This window comes from Trifolium pratense, linkage group LG2 (genome assembly GCF_020283565.1).
Source record: "Trifolium pratense cultivar HEN17-A07 linkage group LG2, ARS_RC_1.1, whole genome shotgun sequence".
NCBI lineage: Eukaryota > Viridiplantae > Streptophyta > Magnoliopsida > Fabales > Fabaceae > Trifolium > Trifolium pratense.
Genome location: NC_060060.1, coordinates 16215844 through 16235074, shown reverse-complemented (window position 1 = coordinate 16235074; position 19231 = coordinate 16215844). Strand labels below are relative to the sequence as shown.

The following is a 19231-nucleotide window of genomic DNA, read 5'->3' as shown; positions in this document are numbered from 1 at the left end:
ATAATATCAATCATTATTTGATGCCAATTTCTTACCATGTGTTATTATAACATGAAAATACAGACACCATGTGTAACATTGTATATGTTTATTTTCATCTCTCTTCTACTTTTTATCTTCTACATTTTACGCACATTTTTAAATACACACACAAAAAACAATTGACATTTTATTTGACATCAATTTTTTTCTGCCCAAACATCACTTCTCAATTAAAAAACATTAACATTGTATTTATTCTTGGTTTTTGCTTTTTATTCTTCTCCTTGAGTGTAACATCAACACTTATTCAATGTGAATCCGTTAAATACACTGTTGGTTTTGCGTGCCGGAATAAATAACATAACTCATGGTAGCTAGAGTGAAGCATTGTCCACCATCAATTATAGAGTAATAACTTGTTATCCAAGAAAGTGTTACACCTTCCTTTCTCTTATTGCTTATAGCTCAAAAAGGCAGCACATCAACCAATCGTTAGTTGGTTCAGTGGTGATTGGCGCTGAACTTGGTAGGGAGGACTGCGGTTCAATCCCCGCAACTACGATCAGGAGGGGCTAAAACTACTTTATGTCAGAACTGACCTCCGGACCAGATTAAACCGGTGAAAAAAGAAAAAAAAAAAAAAAAAGAAAGAAAAGCAGCACATCCATAATTCCACACACTTTCTACTCTTCTCCAAGTCCAACCTAACAGTCAAAATCAAATAATTTTCTTGCTATAAATTAAACTAAACACCCATTTCACAAAAACACAACAACATATATCAATCCATTGACACCTTCAAAACCAAAATGTCTCAAGAAATTTGCATACTACCATTTTTTGGACAAGGCCATCTTCTACCATGCTTCCAACTATGCAACCATTTAACTTCTTCCACAAACTTCAACGTTACCCTTCTCATCTCCTCAACTCACTCCACCTCTGTTCCCTCTTCTCTGCTTCAAAATCCTCTCTTTCATCTCACCCTAATCCCATCATCACCTCCTTCGCCCGAACACAGCCACGACGAGCTTGCTAAAGAGTTAAAAGATATCTTGTCTGAATACCATCGTCCGACAAGACCAGTTTGTGCAATTGTGGATGTTATGATGAGTTGGTCAAATGATGTTTTCAAAAAACTTGAAATTCCTACGGTGGCGTTTTTCACTTCTGGTGCATGCTCCGCCGCCATGGAGCTTGCAGAATGGAAAGCCCACCCGTTAGAATTGAGACCTGGTGAGATTCGGTTTGTTTCCGGATTACCTGGAGACATGGCGCTTACTTACTCTGACATGAAACGAAGACGTCACAAGCCTCCGCCACTCCATCACGGCTTTCCTCCGCCGCATCACGGCTTTCCTCCGCCTCCAGGTGGATTTGGGCCGGGAAAGATGGGGCCACCTAAACATGGAGATCAGCCACGGTGGCTTGATGAGGTAAGAGATACAATTGCGTTGATGATCAACACGTGTGATGATCTGGAGTGTCCATTTATTAACTACATCGCGAACCATGTTGGAAAACCAGTGTGGGGTGTTGGACCGCTTTTGCCTGAGCAATATTGGAAATCTTCCGGTTCAGTTATCCACGACCGTGATTTTCGGTCCAACCGACCATCCAATGTCACTGAGGAAGAAGTGGTCCAATGGTTAGATTCCAAGCCACGTGGATCGGTTTTATATGTGTCGTTCGGTACTGAAGTGGGTCCCACAACGGAGGAGTATATGGAGCTAGCTCAAGCATTGGAATCATGTGAGCAACCATTTATATGGGTGATTCAACCCGGATCGGGTACACCAGGTCCACCTCGTTTAGGAGGTGAACCCGGTTCAGGAAAATCAAAAACAGAAGAAGGGTATTTTCCACATGGATTGGATAAAAGAGTTGGGAATAGAGGTTTGATAATAAGTGGATGGGCGCCACAACTATTGATACTGAGTCACAAATCAACAGGTGGATTCTTGTCTCATTGTGGTTGGAATTCGACCGTGGAGGCTATTGGACATGGGGTTCCATTATTGGCTTGGCCTATAAGGGGTGACCAATACCATGATGCAAAATTGGTGGTGAGTCATCTTAGGGTGGGTTATATAGTCTCTGATGATCTATCAAAAAAGGTAACCAAGGATGATGTAATTGTGGGAATACAGAGGTTGATGGGTGATGAAGAAATTAAGAATAATGCTGAGGTTATTAGTGTTAAGTTTCGGAATGGGTTTCCAAGAAGTTCAATAGCTGCTTTAGATGCTTTTAAGGAATGTATCAATAAGAGATTTGTTTAGGTTTTTTGGCTCAAACTTCATGTGTGTTTCTTCCGGCACTGCCCCGTATCTCGCTACTCTAGAGAATTCTAATCCACTTATAATCTGCTGAAATAGATACTCTTATAAATTTTAGCTAATGATGATCATAAGTTAGAAAAAAGTGTGATGAAATATTTTGCTTGAATGGACTTTAGTTCTGATATCTTAGTATTGGTGCATTATTAGTAATAATTTTAAAACTCTTTAAATTCAAGATTGACATCTTTAAGGGACGAATGTCAACAAATTATTCTTTTTAACACACTCCAATGTAAAGTTTCTGCATTTACTTCCTAATATTTGTCCTTAAGGGTCGGTTTGGTTCAAAAGAGTAGAAGGGGAGGGGGGGAATTTTTATAGAGGGGAGGGGAGGGAAGGGGAGGGAAAAATTTTAATTGCAGATGTGTTTGGTTTAAAAGAGGGAAGGGGAGGGGGAGGAGAGAGATTTTAATTGCAAATATGTTTGGTTCACGAGCGGAGGGGAGGGATGATATAATTAAATTACTTTTTTATCCTTATAATTTATAAGAGTCTCATAATTTTAAAATTATTCACTTTATAAATATTTAAATATAAAAACTCAATAGACTCGAAACTCCACAAATGTAATTATTTGTTGATGTTAATTTTTTTTATCTTGATGGTTGATTGAATCTAATAAATAATTTATAAAAATTAAACTGCAAAAGTGACTTCAAATGTTGATTGAATCTAATACGATATGTAGCCATGTCATGGCTATAAAAACATTTGATTTGACCATGTAGGATCGTTATATTTGTTAATCTCCATACTTTCATAGTGTTTTGACTTCAAAAAAATTTAATTTATTTTTAAATTTTGCCAAGGACATTGGTTTTGTAAAACATAACATCAAATTTATTTATTTTTTGAAAGACTCGTAACAATTTTGTTCATCTACATTATGGATGAGATTGATCGGTCTTTCCACTGTAGCATAGGTGTGTGGTTTCATTATTTCTGACTTTGCTTGGAGTACTAGTACATCTATAATATCCGGCAATGCGGATAGGTGAAAGAGTTAATGGCATGGAATATTGTGCGCACGCATACAGTGTTAACCATATGATAATGCAAATTTTGTTAAGGAAACATATAAAATAAGCACCTCTTGTTTATTCTCCAATTCAATCTCTTAGGTGCTAAATTTGCATGTTTATTGAAAAACTTGATCATACTGTTGCATAACAACATTAAAGTGGACCATTTCTTATTTTTCCAATACTTCAGATTTTCACTCTTCAATCTCCAACACCCTTAGCCTACCTCTAACTAGATTATGCCTCAATATGCATTGTAATGTTGTTACATCCTCTCAAACTTCCGATTCCCCTATGCCAAAATTCCATGGTTTTTTTTCAACAATTGACAATCATGCCAAAATTCCATGGTTTTAAACACTTCATTTTAATATGAATTTGTCTAATATGTACGGGATTGCACATGTTAAAGCAACTAAAAGTAGTAACTTTTATACGGTAAAAAAAAAAAGAAGTAATTTTTTATTGAAAACAATAATTATTTATTAAAAAATTATATATTTATACAAAATGTACAAGTTTCAAAATAAACTTACTATTTTAAACTTCTTAACATGTGCAAATTTGGACATAGAAAAACTCTTTTAATATAATCAAACTTGTAAAGCATATGTTTCCATTATGTTCATGTCGTTAACATATAATTTTAAATGTTGCAGAAACTTTGAAACCATACAAAATAAAATAATGTTTTTTTGGATATATTACTAATTACTAAAGACAATTAAAGAAAAACTTTTTTTTTACGACGGGGTCGAGGATCGAACTCAAGACCTCTAGCATACTACTCAAACCTCTAACCACTAGACCAAACCTAATGGCTTATGAAAAATGTTATTGAATTTATATTTTGAAGTCGTTATATTAATAATAAATAAATTTCCAAAGAAAGGAAAATTAATTTCTTAAATAATGACATAAATATATTGACATAAAATAGTGACTTATAGTTAATTGTTATCACAGAAATATCTATTTAAACTTAAATTGAATAAAGTTTATATTTTAACATAATAATAATAAGGAAAGAAATGTAATTTACTTTAATAATTAATAATAATAATAATAATAATAATTAATAATAATAATTTACTTAGGTGTTTTTCGTTTTTTTTTTTGTTGGTACAGGAAGGCAAAGACAAAATAAATAGCTAAAGGAAACTATCTAGAATAATAAGTTCCACTGGCATTAGCTAGAAGGCAAAGATTTAAAACAGCAGGCAAGACAGCTATGGAAGTGAAAACTTCATTGTTGTTGGCACCGTGCTTAGGTGTTTTTCGTATGTTCTTCACATGAAATTCATGTTTTGTGGTTATAATAAAACTTTAAGAAAATTATGGATTTGAAAAATCATAGATAGTTATGAGTATTTTTTTTGTGAAGAATCACACTAAAAGCACATAAAATAAATGCACCTAGTTTTGTCCTAATCATATTTAATAGATGAAGAATGAGAGAATAATTTTTTTTATTGGTGGTGTCATCCATGTGGTTGAATTTGATGGTGTTGTTAGTGATTGAAATACATGATTTTAATGGTCATATTTTTCTTGGTATATTTTCTTTTTTTTTTTTGGTGAACCAAGATCAAACCCATCAAAAATAGATATCTAATTTAAATTAGAATCCATCTTTTCGCACCCCGTGGATATCCTCAGTATCCCCTGAAATGATCACACTAACTCTCTCGCTTTCTAGGATGCGAGCGGTACTTTTCGTACCGTAAGTAGCGAGTGACAATATTTTTAACTCAAACTCAACATATACGCCCCCTTATGGAAAAAATCATCCTAGAATGCGAACTTTTCATGATATTTTTCATTCAAGAGGGCGCAAACGTTGAGTTTGAGTTGAAAATATTGGCATTCGTTACTTAGAATGGGAACTGAAAACCAGTTCACTACGTAAAGTGCGAACTCAGTTTATGAGATGTGATTCAATTGTCATTCAATTGCCATTCAATTGTCATTATTTCAATTGATTACACGTTATACCATTAGCAAGTGAAGAGATGTCATTCAATTGTCACTATTTCGATTGATCACACACCCTATACCAATTGTCTGTCACTTAAATTCCTTTCCTTTACCACACGTTTTGGTCACTTAAATTCAACAAGTATTTATATTTGCTTATCAAAAAAAAAAAAAAAAAAAACAAGTATTTATATTTGTTTTTATGTTTATAATTCATTTCGTTATTTGGTGCATTAGTTTTACTATATATATATACATGTAATCTATTAATATTAATGCAATTTAATTCATAGTATTACTTCCTTATAAGAAGGAGACAAAAAATTGATTTTTATACGGTGAACTAGTTCACATCCTAGAATGCGAACTGTGATTTTCAATTGTTGTAGTTTTACATACTCGCATCCTAAGTAGTGAACAGCAGTGTTTTAGTTTTGTTATTTCCTACACTCGCTTCCTAAGTAACGGGGGTAAATTGAGAATATCAAGGGACGAATTTAGATGCTTTATGTATCAATAAGAGATTTGTTTAGGTTCTTTGGCTCAAACTTCATGTGTTTCTTCACACACTGCCCTGTATCCTTGCTATAGAGAATTCCAATCCACTTATAATCTGTTGAAATTGATACTCTTATAAATTTTAGTTAATGATGACCATAAGTTAGAAAAAAGTGTGACGAAATATTTTGCTTGAATGGACTTTAGATTCCAGTTCTGATATCTTAGTATTGGTGAATATTATTAGTACTAATTTTAAAACTCTTTGAAATTCAAGATGTCTTGTCTTAAGGGACGAATGTCAACAAATTTTACTACTATCATGCCACAAGAATTCTGAATTTTTATTAGGCTCTTGCTAACATGTTTAAACACACTCTCCAATGTAAAGTTTCTATATTTACTTCCTAATATTTTCCCTTAAGACAATTGTTAACATTTTACTTATTTTTCACTGCCGTATAGTATATCACTAGTTTATCATGAGAGAATTGATGGAATTGAATCAGATTTAAAATATTGATAATCAGCAATGTTAAGGATAACCACAACGTTCATTCAACTACAAAATTCTCAACGACTGACTGGATGAAATGGCTGAAAATTTTCCAATTTTAGACTATATGGTGATACTTCATTATCAGATGAAATATATTCCAATATAATGCTGATAAAATACAGATCCTACCTCAGCTCGACACTGAACTAAATACAGAGAGAGATAAGAGAAAAAAAATTTCCTTTTGATATTTTCATAGAAAGAACCAATAAGAAAACAATGAACCTACATCCCAGTAGAGTGAAAAATGATACAAGAGCAAATTGCAAACAAATGATTTTGTATAAAAGAACAATAGAAAAGATTTGGTCTGTCATGATGGATCTGAATCCAGTTTTGGTACTATGGCAGATTTGAGCTCTAAATGAGAAACTCGAACAGCTCCAATAAGCCTCTCGGGCAACTCATCAGCAGTATTTGCCTGTTAATCGTAAAACAATCTTATCAGCAATACAAGTATTTAACACTCACGAGCATCTGAAGTCAATTCAACAAAAATCAAAGTATTTTAGTAAATGTGAATCCAAACCATTATGCTTTCAAAATTTGAACATGAAAATTTTCCACGCTGAATGATACAGCTAAATAGATATATCCAATCACTCCCACTTAAATCTTATGACTTAGACGTTGACGTTCATTGCTAGTATATGAATTCACACCATGAAAAACATACCTGTACAAGAAAAGCCATATCAACCACCAATGTTGTAATCACACCAGTAACTAGCCCCAAAACTCCATTAGCAACAGTAGAAGAACCAATATCAACATCAATCTACGGACAAAAGTTAATTGATTAGATCATGACAAACAAGTTAGGGAACATACTTCATTCATTAGTGGGAAACTTCGTACAACAAGAATAGACAACAATGTGAAGATAAATATAATGAAATTTTACTTCTAAATACTTCGGACCACGAATATAGTTGCAATCAACTGCCTTTCCTAGTAAACAAGGAGTGCTCCCAACACTTTGGCGTACAATCCATGAACCCTGCATTTTTTAGTTGGAAAGTCAATAACAGACGAGAAGCGTAAAACATACACTTGTTTCTCTGGACTTCAGCAAAAAGATGGTAGTTAGAAATTATAATTAATAATTGGGAAAAATGAAGGGGAGTTCTAGTCTATGAAACCAAAAATGTGGCAACAAGAGGTCTGGACATGTGAATTGAGCCAAGCAAAAACATGTATGCATAAAGTTTGTAGCGCGAAGTACCACATGACATAACTTACCGTGCATCGGATTTAAAGATTGTAAAGTTAAACCTGGGAAAGTGAACCCAGACACATGATATGCATACATATCCTACAAGTTTTAAATTAATTATCCTGAGCATTACTGATTTCTAGGGAAATAACATTTTTATGTTTTGCTTGACTTTTATTCTCATGATGAGGTGGATATGATGCTTTATCAGGGCATAAGAAGGAAAATTATCTAACCCGACCATTAACTTACACTCCCTCTTTACTTCTAGAATATTCTTTCTCCCATCAGTTGAAATATGAGAAACATTCTATTATGAGAATAAGCCTAAAGGGAGAGCCCATTCCAAAATCCGATATAACCAATAAAATCATCCTGCCTATATTTGATCTAGCTTTTCTGCATTACTTTACTAAGCTAAGCACTGGACTGCAAAGCCCATCCAAGCATTTGCAAATATGAAGAAAAAACATTCATGGAGTGTTTCTTACTTGAGCATTGCAGTATGATAGAAACTACAAAATTTATGAATCTTATTCTAGACTATGGAATTAGATTTATTTTTACTTTCTTCTCTATTGCAGTATTTAAAGCAAAATTATGTTATGATATAACTTATAAGCATTCTTTTAATAAGCATTTGATTGTTTATCAGACTGAAAACCTCAATGATATCCCAAGTTAAGTTATACCCCTTCACCCCAACCCCTCCAGTGGAAACACACACAAGTTGATGTAATAATTGACAATTTTGCTTGTAACATACTGTATGAAGAATAATTTTAATGACAGTGGAAGATGGGGGTAAATTATTTCCTTTCTCTCATAAATTACAAGGCTATAAACAATAAATCTGAAAAACAACTGCAAGAAAACGCAGATGAAAAAATAGAAGGGAAAACATTCTCCAAATTAACCATATAAAGAAAAGTAAGAAATAAGGAAAGAAAAATAGTCAACAAATAAATGGCAAAGTACAGAAACAGCCATCACAAATGCAACAAACAAGGACAGAGTTATAAAATCCACATATAAAAATGTAAACTACACAAGAATGTTTGTGACAGCCAAAAGTTATAAAATTAACTCGCAGAAGATAGTAAAGTTTCCCAATACACGTGATGACAATATTAAATGAATACCTTTGGGACTGATGGGATGAGCTTCAACCTGCTGTTTCGGAATTCATCATCACCATCAACAAAGCGTTGCAAGAGTGTTCCAGGAACTAACTCTTTGGTCACAAAATAAAATACCATACTGTAATGTGATGACGCTGGCACCTGCAGCCAAGCAACACATTCATTTACTTCAAAACTCTAAACCTTTGTAGTTCAAAGTTGATTCATAGTCATATTAATAAAAGAACTCACCTGAAGGTTAATGATAATGGAGAAAAATCCCTTTTCAGACGCAACCTGCATAGACACCAAAAAGAAAAGGTCCATTTGTCAGCAAAAGCCTCGAAGAAAAAACGAAAAAAAACACAACAGACACCAACAACCTGAATAAATTATAAATAGTAAAAGGGAAATCAAATTCACCACATTTAAGTTTTGAAGCTATAGATCATTTATTGAAGCACAAGAATAGTATCAAATTGTATAACATTACATGTAGTGTTCACCACCTAAAGCAACCTTGCAATGATGACAAGGAGAATCCATGAGTGATATCGTGTGTAAGGCAGATTGAAAGGTATTTAACAAAAATCAAAATTGAATCAGAGATCCAATTTTTATGAATAGTTTTAATTATGTATTGAAGAAAAAACAAAAGGCAAAGAACAGAGAATGGTTTTGAGTTTTCGACAATAATTTCCAAAAAGGGAGACTGTGCCCAGTGTATCATACCATGTTTTTAATAAAGGTCATAGAATTTGGATTAGATCTAACTCAATTCCAAAAGTCTGTTCAAGAGTCGAGAATTGTCCGCCTTTAACCACATTTCTAGTCAATGTGGGATCTCAGCACACCCTCAAGACCAGGATTGAACACCTATAACATAAACAAATTTGGGTGGCCCGATAACAGAGATCTCAACACACGCCCTCGTACACAGTACTGGACATCTATAGTGTGAACAAATGCAGGTGGTTTGATAACAACTCCCAAATAGATCTGATACCAATTTAAAATTTAGATTAAAGACTATTTTAACCAACTCAAAATATAGCACAAGAGGTGAGGATTGACCTAGCTTTATAAGGATTAAAGACTATTTTAACCATTTCTTTAGTCAATGGGAGATCTCAACACCTTCACTCCTACTATGACTAGACAACTGAAGTGTTGAAAAATGTGGGTGGTCCAATAACATAGAAGCTTCACATGGAATAACATTAAATTTTTAAATGCTACCGATCTCCATTACAATTATTACAATTAAGCATTGGTGTTATGCTGCCAATAAGAGGGCCTTTAAGTGTAATAAGAGAAAACCTTGAGGAAGATCAATATAAATTTCCATAATAATATAATATGTTGAAAATATATGCATATTATGATCTTTCATATATGCAAGTGACAAAAAGCCTGTCATAGCTCTAATATATTCACACAATGCGGTAAAGTAATAAACCGAAAGACCCCATTATTAATAAAGTGTAACTAGGATGGAATGACAGAAATTGTTATCCTTTAATTATTACTTGGCTGTTACCCTTCAAGAAAAGCGAAACTGGTAGAACTCCTTTCATTTTCTACTGGGTACTCGCCTAGAACTCCACTTTGAAGACATACATGGTGGATCCTTGTGGAGGCAGAATATTTAGATACCTCTATGCCAGACCACGCGAAAATTTGACTAAATGGCAGAAAGATGGATACAGGTTGTAAAACCTTGCCTACAAGAAGAGGAGGGACTAGGGAGAGAAGTAAGAAAAAAAGGGGAAAGGATAAGAAACAAATATAAAATGAGGGAAATGTATGGGAGGAGAAATTCAGTCATGGAGTACGTTTTTTGATTTGAAGACCCTCAAAATTCTGCACTGCTCATTTATTTTTCTGGTTTTGTGAGCATGAGAGTGAGGAACCTGTGATTCTGGTCACTGTAATTGGGTTTATCCCTATTTTTTTTTTTTATAAAAAATTACGTAGTTCATGTTACCTACCAATAATCTTCAAGTAAAATAATATAGAAAAGGTTCTAATTCTCACTTGTGCTGCACAACCATGACGCTTAGCCACATGGTCCATTCTTTTTGAGTCCCTAAACCAGTCAACAGCAACAAGATCCAGCAGATGTTTTCCTGCAGGAACCTTCACAGTTCACCATAAAGGAATAAGAATACACCGAAACAGCTATAAAATTTGATTTGGGAAAAGTGAAAGAACAATAGAAGACCTTTGACTTGTCATAGCAAAAATGCTTGCTTCTGACTCTAAAGTTATTTCCATCAGATATCTTCCAGCAATCCCGAGCATTATCACGATCATCTCGGCGTAAATTACCCGAAAAGGAAGATAAGTCAATCTCATCATCAGGCTCTTCATCCAAGGCTTCAGTTCAGAAATACTTTATGATTAGATCTAATCAAGCCTAGGTCATGTGCATGCATCTCTGTATGCAGGTTCTTCATGATCCATGTATTATCATTATAATAATCTTATTATATTAAAATTAGGTATATCAAGCAGCTACCTGTTTTTCTAACATCACTGTCAAGACCAGTTTGGGATGCCTGAAATATTAAATATTCACACTTAGAATTTATAAAGCAAATCAACACTATAAATGAGGGAGTGCAAGTAATACCTCTTGCTCTGGTTCTGCTATTTGAAAATCCTCATCTTCATCAGAATAATCATCCATCAAAACAGAATTTCTGCTTGCAGCATTTTGATCGAGAGAAGTAGAATTAACAGAAGTATCATTTGTCTTTTGATTCTTCTTTGAAGTAACAGATGTTGAGAACATATTAACCATGACAGGAATTCGTGGAGGAGCATTCCTTTCATCTGACTGGGCAAACCATTCACGTAAACCTGTAGAGGGAAAAGATCAAGCATTTTGAAACTACTCATTGTAAATTATGCCCTCCCACAAAGAGAGGTATGTAAAGGGATAACATTATCATTCCATATGAAAACTATAAATCACCTACAAGAAAATAAACTCACCAGCTACACTATTTAACAGTTGGCGGAGACAATGCTGCTGGAAAGACGGTATATAACTCACACCCCAACCCTTCAGATCAATCTGCATAAGATGCTGAACTTGTGTCCTAGGCCTCCCATTTCGAGGTTTTAAGGGGGAGATATTATATCCTCCACCTGTACAAACCAGCTCTTAGTCCCATAAAATTTCACTGACAATTTTTATCTATGAAAGTAAGGAGATTGTATATTAAAATTATATGGTGTGTTTGTTTCAAGTCATTTAAATGCGCTCCCGAGAGATATATGGGTAGGGAATAAGTAAAATATTTGTTGCAAGGTTGAAAAATTATTCCCGCATTTAAAAGATTCCCAAGAAAATATAACTTCGCATTCCCATAGTTTTCATTCCCAAGGAAAGGTTTCTTTTTTTAATTCCTATTATTACTTCTACACACCACTTAAATAACTGATTCCCGAGGGTACTATAAATTTAGGCAAACACTTTGATTAAAAACTACAGAAGAATAGGATTCCCATCCTTATACTACTTGGAAAGTTATTCCCAGGAATGGATGTAAACAACTTGAAACAAATGTCCCAATATTTAAATGAGTTATATAATGCCTAACAAAAATCCATCGGTTGTAGGATTTAAGATTTGATGGTGTTCATATGCTTGCAATATCCACCTTTATAGTAATTGAAACAAATACTTGGAGTTAAAGGTCAAAATACACCATCCCCAAAAGCAGAAAATAGAAAGTGCAATTAAGGCACAAAAAAAGGCAAAGCTGCTCAGTCCACCCAAGTCGGAAGAGGCAACGCCCTTAAAACAACTATTAGTGAAGCTGCTCCCTTGATCTTTGAAGGGTGGAATGAGATTAAAAAGAAATCTTACTCTCAATATGTGCCCGAACACACCCTGGTTGTGGACCACAGTTCTCGTGTTCTCTAGAGCGAAATAAAACAACTGCAGGAAGAAGAAATATAAATAAACCTACAATAATAATAATAATATAGGGGCAGAGGAAAGTATTCAATATTCTGAGTTCCCAATATAATAAATTATTCACTTTTCATTTAATATTATTATTTTCTACTTATGTTTCCTTAGCCAGTGCCATTGCATAAACTGAAAAGTTTGAACGGAGAAACCAAATTTCCTACCATAACTTCCATCATCATTTCGACGCCAATAACGTACATAACAAAGATCACGGGGCCACACAAACCTGCAACGATATACACATGTCATTGGATCAACATTATTAATTAGTTTCTGGATGTGCAACCATTTTTCAGAGTGTTTTATCCAGTCCTAAATCATGCTTTCGAAGGTATAAATAACAATTCAGATTTTAATAGGAGATCTAGATATAGATCTACATGCATGAAAGGAAACAGTTTATTCAGAAAATTAATATTACAATATTACAAGAAAAGTTGGTTCTTCTACAAACGACACTTATGTCCACTTATGCAAAAATAGTGATTAAGCTAACAATAGAAAGAAACAACAAATTATTATCAAAGATGGAGATGTTAGATTATCTTTACATGGGGAACCAGTCCAACTGAAGTCGGTGATAAAGAATTGCTGTATGCCCATCCACCTCCTCAACTAACCTACCTTCCTGGAAACTGCAATCCCATCTGCAGCAATGCAAATAACAAGATGCTTACAAATTCTGTCCATGAACAAAATATTCGCATAATTATAGATCATCACATATTTGAAACTGTAAAACAAAGGAATTTATTTCTTTTCCATATTTCATTATCAGTACAGATTGAAGGTCCCAAGAAACTACTGACATCCACTCCAGTAAGTTTCCGTGGCTTGAGTATTCTAAATCATTTTTATAAAAGTAGTGATGTTGGAAATCCAAGTGAGAGTAAAGAAAGTCAAGTTTCCCATTAGCCAGGAAATGGCTAAATGAAGATGATATAAGAGACAAGACCTATGTAGTATATGTACCCAAATTCTTAAGGTTCTGAGAGATGTGGTCAGTCTTAGTCTTGGTTCATTGATTGGCCCATTGGAGATGTGGTGTGGTCATCTTAGTCTTGGCCCATTGATTGGCCTAATCACTCCCGTTATCAGGTTATATACCACCACCCCGCCCCCTACAACAAAATCGTCTCCCAGTCCTTTTGCCAATTCAGATTCAGCAATTAGTTACATAGAGGATGATATTGCACATTCTCTCTCTAGGCTATGATTCTCTATATCTCACCCCTTTTTATTCCTTCTTCCATACACAGATTATTAGCAGGTCCTATCAGATGGTTGTGATGTGGGAGTTATTTTACTTTATTGTAAGATACTGGAACCAATCCTAAGGTACCAAGAATAGCTTACCTCTTTTGGAGACTTGCATCAGCACCTTAGTCATAACTTTTGGTGCTTTCACTACGTTGTCCAAGACTAGGTAAGTAGTAGAATCTATAAAAGTTGAATTAGATGGACGTTCTACAATCTCTTAAAATGACAACTCTAATTTCTCTCCCGTGTCATAACATTTTTTTCCAGAAATAAAAAAGAAATAAGAGTAACACATAATCTGCAATATATTATAGAATGACAGACATAAATACACAGCAACATAAAAGTAATGGAAACTATGCTGAACACCTACTCAAACCGTGTCCCATCCATGCTCATCACAAGCTCAAAAATTTCTTCACAAGAGGCCTCCACAACACCCACTGCCTTCATCGCTCTGCTATAGCTCCTTGGCTACATAAAAAACCAAAGAGAAGATGGTTGTGTTTCCAAAATATTCTATGAAATGTAGAACACCACGAAAATAAAGGACAGAAAATAACGCACAAGGTAATCAACTTCAAGAAGTTCTTCAAAAATACGAAGTCCTGTCGATGTCAGAAGGAAAATCATATCAGTAATAACTTTATCTTTTACGTCACCGCAGCAGTAAATTGATCTATCATATCAATGAATACAGGAAACCATACCATCTTGGCATTGCAAAAGACGCCAATGCTTCCTTGAGAAAGCTTGGTTATTGACATTCTGATTTGACAATTCTGAATCTATTTCTCGCGTCCAGTCAAAAATTGATTCCGGAGGCCCTGCAGCTCAAAAAAGGAAAGGTGTAAATTTAGCTGTCAGAGCAATTGCAAACCCACAAGCTGTAAGGATAAAAAGTGCACCATTTCCAATTGTTGTCCTCCTTAACAAATTTGAATGTGGCTCATCATCATCCTCTTGAGCACTGAACCTGGGGATCCAAAAACAATATTGGATGTTATGAATTAGGAGGAGGATATGAACAATAAAAATGGTACCCCAGAACTAAATACAGTGGAATTATTTTCTCAGCAGTGCAACAAAAGAAGGAAGGGCAACTAAGTCATGGTTTATTATGTCTCCCTAAATAACTGCAGTTGCATCTCCAAAGAATGGATAAAGGAATGTGAGAAGACTATCTTTAGGAGGACAGGCATGATCCAATCACATAGGAAACAAAATTACCAAGAAAGTGGATAACCTTTAAATGTTGCCATCTTCTACAAAATTAAGTGGAAAATAGCAAAACACAAAAATACTCACTGGCTTTCACGGTCTGAGGAAGAAGCCGTCTTCCCGTTGTCCATCCCAGATTTGTATTCAAAAGAAATATATTTGTTGCCATTTGATGGTTGTGCCCCCTGATGCTGCATGCATTAAGTTCAATATCGTATTATCATCAACTTATACAATATGAAAGCATGTCCTACAAGTAACTAAGATGAATTTACAAAAAGTAAGATCACAAGGCATTATTATTTTATCCATGTAAAAAAATTATTTTTTCTTTTCAAACCAATATACATCAGGGAGAGATAAAGTCTAACCAGAAAATTAAGAACACGGATATTGATCCACATTTAGTGAATACAATAGGATGATGCTGTGCCCTAACGAAAAATACCTGATCAATGACATACTCAATTTTTTCTTTCCAGAGTAGGGCTTCTTGGATGTTAAAAGCAGCCATCTGCTACAACAACGCAAACAATAAAAAATCAGCAACAACAAAATTATTTTATAATAAAAAGGCTAAATAAAAAATATTACATAAAATAACATTAATTAATGATAGAGCAGTATAAATGTAAATTAGATCAAAATCCACTCACCATAATCCGATGGTTCTTTTCTTTCTTGTTGTAAACAGACAAAACATATACCATCTACACAAAAATAAGTAAATAAATAAAAAATAAAAAAACAGGCAGAATGCAGACAAAATTATGGACTGAACAAAATCACTGTCAGTATAGTAAAGGAAATTATATTTCAACTTCAAATAGGACTGCCAATACCGAAAGCCAGTATATGCCGCTTTTAAAAAATAACCTACTGTCAAATTGTTTAATTCCACTTTACATGAAGAAGAAAAAATGTGCAATCAAAATTGTTGTCATATCATTTCCCTCTTCTAAAAGCATTCATAATTTTACAGTAAAAAAAGAATTAACTACTTTACACAATGACTGAGAATTATCTGGTTATTTGTACAATTACACGAAAGTGAACAAATATGTAAACTCGTAAAACTAAAATTAATGTCTATGACACTGAAGCGCTGGAGAAACGCTACTCACAGAATGAAACATAGTTGCTCAGCTTGTAGGGTTTGGGTTTATCAAAATGCTGGTACTAAACAGGACCAATGCAAGTAATAAACATCGGGTTCACAGACTATAGATGTATCAGGGTATTCTTATGTGTTCCTTTAATTTCAGGGAAAACGGATATTTGTTTTTGTTTTGTCCAGCTATATTTGGAGGACCTGGATTGGGTGCAGTCAGCACCCATGACTGCGTGCATTCAGTGAAATCAAGACCGCTTGATCAAGATCAGACAGTTTAGATTTAAGATCAGAATTTTAATGTTTTAAAAATTCAAAACTGCTTTTAAATCTGATCAGCGGCTCCGATGCATTGACTGCTTCATGACTGCATCAAAACTGACTGCAACTGCTATCAATCCATTTCCATATTTGGAGTAGGATTTGTGCTTGTGCATTTAAAGCTTGGAAATTTTTGTTTGATTAGGTATAGAGATTTGAGTAGGAATAAGGACAGGAAAGTTTTGTAACAGTGAGAAATTTATGCATTGATTTGACATCTTTGGAACCTGGAGGTGAATGCTTGGATTTTTAAGGAGAAATCTATGTCTTCGTGTTTGCTACAAGATAGGACAGCTTTTAACCTCATTTTGGCACTTAGCACAAAAAAAACATTAGGGGATTTCTCTGGTAGTCATGCAGATAGATTTAAAAGCTATTGTATCAATATTCTTTTTTCATTTGCTGTCATGTTGAAGGATGGTACCTTGACCTTCTACTTTAAAATAGTTTCTTGTAATGAGAATTCCTTTCTTAATATATGTAGGAAACGTTTGAGTCTGAAATTTCTCATAGATGGCATTCATGGGACCCTACACAGCTCTGTAAGTAAACTGTAAACTGTAAACCTAATGGCACATTGAGGAAGGGTTAAAATTTGTGTGCAAAATTATGTATTCTAGCTTTACTCTACTACATTGAGGCTGGTTTCATTTATTTTTTTTCTATGTTTTACTAGATCCCATCAGTGGTAAAGAACCATAATTTGCATACATTGTACACGACATAAAACAGTCCATGTTGACACCACCTCACTCCATCAACTCACTAGATTCCATTCAATACAATTTCAATTTCCTAACAGGATAACTCTTGATACATACAAATCCAATAGACATTTTTCAATACATAATAACAACATAAAACAAGATTAGAGGAGATAATCTTGACCACACAACCATATATGGATTGTCAAGATTGTTTTACTTACATCTAATCCTGATAATCCATTGTAATTGTATGGTTAGGATTAACTCCTCTGATGGGTATAGCAGAACTCACATGTCCATGATGGGTCTTCAATCCTCTATCCTCCACTCTACAGTTTCCATCAATTAGCAGTGTCTTAATAGGAACCTAATAAGATTATCAAAATAAATAATAAATAAATAAATAATTCATAGTATCAAGTTTTTAAGCAGAATCTTCTCTCGAGCATCCTCCATAAAGTAAAAGATACAAAGAAAAATAATTCAACAAACATAATCATTTCAAAAAGTTGAAAGACAAACTCAAATTCTCTTCCCTTTTCATATCATAAAGTGATTATTCCATGAAGTGAAAACTTTAACAATTGAAATTGCAGCACAAAAATAAAATAAACGCAAAATCTAATTGAATTTAGCTATCACTAATTGAAATTAAATAATCAAAAGAGAAAATTATGCAATAACGTTGAAAAATTCACCTGATTATCCTGCGGTTTTCTCTTGTAATAAGCAAGTAATCGCGACTCCAAAACGAAGTACCTCATGTGGATGAACGATCGACCGATTTTCCGGCGGCCATACCTCACCATCCAACCTTCATACACGACCTTAGACGACATCGTTTAACTGGAACACGAATTTCAAACTTCGACGGAAAAGAAAACGAGAACAAATTGGAAGTGATGCTGGCGGAAGCTGGAGAAGGAGAATTTCTGCTTTGGCGAGATCGATTGCTAGCTAAGAAAACTTATAAACCATCGCCGGTGACGGTGACGGTGACGGAGACGGAAGATGATGGAACCGTCGGTTCCACTGCACTGTCCGGCGTTGTTTTTGAATGGAATTAGGATTCGAAATTCGAATTCAGCATTGGCGGTAGTCGTAATTGTTGTTCTCCGATTTCTTGAATGTTTTGATTTCTCGTTCGAGTTCGATTCTCCGGGATCGGTGACGGTTGGATCGGTGAAACCGTTAAACGACGACGTTGGAAGAAAGAGCTACACGGAGAGAGAGAGAGAGAGAGAGAGAGAGAGAGAGAGAGAGAGAGAGATTTAACCAGCGTAAGTGTAAGATCCCACGTAAGTTAGAAAAAGCTGTGACCGGGAAGAAGCATTTGACACGTGGAATGATTTAATTGGGACGTGTTGGTTAGGTGCGTGTTGGGGCGATGACGCTTTCTCAATTTTTGAATAGAAGGTGGCGTCTTGTTGCGATTAATTAACACTAATCAGAATGTTTATGATTAATTAATGTTTGATATTTTGGTTGTTTTCTTTGGAGAGCATGTCGTGACCATCTTCAATGGAGTTTAATTCTATCAGTAAGAAGTTGATTTATATTTAGAATCTATTTGGATTAGTATGTTTTTGAATTTATGTAAATACTTATCGTAATTTTTATCTATTATTATAATTTTGTCAATTATAATAAAATAGCTTATAAAAATACAATTTTCGTTAGTTGAATTTATAAAATAGCATAAAATCTAATTTATATTACATAAGTTTTTTGCATAAACTTAAAAATAAGTTAATCTAAACGAGCTCTTAGTTCAATAATATTTGATTGTTTGCAATTAGATTTTTACTATTGGATTGTTTATTATATACATATTCACGCCCAAAGTTCAATAGAGATGAATATAAAATGCATGTTATTTAAGGAGTATTAAGAGTTTCATATCGAA

The 19231-nt window shown here is 34.3% G+C and overlaps 2 protein-coding genes across 5 annotated transcripts; one reads left to right on the top strand and one right to left on the bottom strand.

Annotated features, from left to right (window-relative positions):
- The first annotated feature begins 343 nt into the window (after nt 1-343).
- On the top strand, nt 344-2383 carry LOC123907608 (UDP-glycosyltransferase 73B5-like). Its single transcript, XM_045957942.1, has one exon. It carries the CDS (start codon nt 792-794, stop codon nt 2262-2264), a length of 1473 nt encoding a protein of 490 aa, XP_045813898.1. The 5' UTR covers nt 344-791; the 3' UTR covers nt 2265-2383.
- Nucleotides 2384-6543: 4160 nt separating this feature from the next.
- On the bottom strand, nt 6544-18851 carry LOC123907607 (protein ENHANCED DISEASE RESISTANCE 2-like). 4 transcript variants are annotated; one of them, XM_045957939.1, is made up of 22 exons: nt 18024-18851; nt 17618-17692; nt 15843-15896; nt 15635-15700; nt 15274-15377; nt 14874-14941; nt 14676-14792; nt 14533-14573; nt 14339-14439; nt 13257-13352; nt 12867-12931; nt 12598-12669; nt 11718-11873; nt 11353-11582; nt 11239-11278; nt 10942-11096; nt 10755-10856; nt 8970-9014; nt 8739-8879; nt 7285-7380; nt 7057-7158; nt 6544-6801 (listed from the first exon to the last, which is right to left on the bottom strand). In XM_045957939.1, exons 1-22 carry the CDS (start codon nt 18162-18164, stop codon nt 6694-6696), a joined length of 2175 nt encoding a protein of 724 aa, XP_045813895.1. In that variant the 5' UTR covers nt 18165-18851; the 3' UTR covers nt 6544-6693. The 4 variants fall into 4 exon arrangements, with proteins under 4 accessions (XP_045813895.1, XP_045813894.1, XP_045813896.1 ...); XM_045957938.1 differs by having other exon boundaries at nt 15635-15703; nt 18024-18793; XM_045957940.1 differs by lacking the exons at nt 17618-17692; nt 18024-18851 and adding an exon at nt 17547-17565 and having other exon boundaries at nt 15635-15703.
- Nucleotides 18852-19231: the final 380 nt, after the last annotated feature.

What these genes read in the sequence shown, in the direction of transcription:
- LOC123907607 (XM_045957938.1), bottom strand. Translation starts at nt 18,164, where the DNA reads ATGTCGTCTAAGGTCGTGTATGAAGGTTGGATGGTGAGGTATGGCCGC. An exon ending in TCCTCAGACCGTGAAAGCCA is followed by an intron (nt 14,942 to 15,273) that starts GTGAGTATTTTT and finishes TTGGATCCCCAG; the next exon opens with GTTCAGTGCTCAAGAGGATG. An exon ending in GAGGACAACAATTGGAAATG is followed by an intron (nt 14,793 to 14,873) that starts GTGCACTTTTTA and finishes TTTGAGCTGCAG; the next exon opens with GGCCTCCGGAATCAATTTTT.
- LOC123907608 (XM_045957942.1), top strand. Translation starts at nt 792, where the DNA reads ATGTCTCAAGAAATTTGCATACTACCATTTTTTGGACAAGGCCATCTT.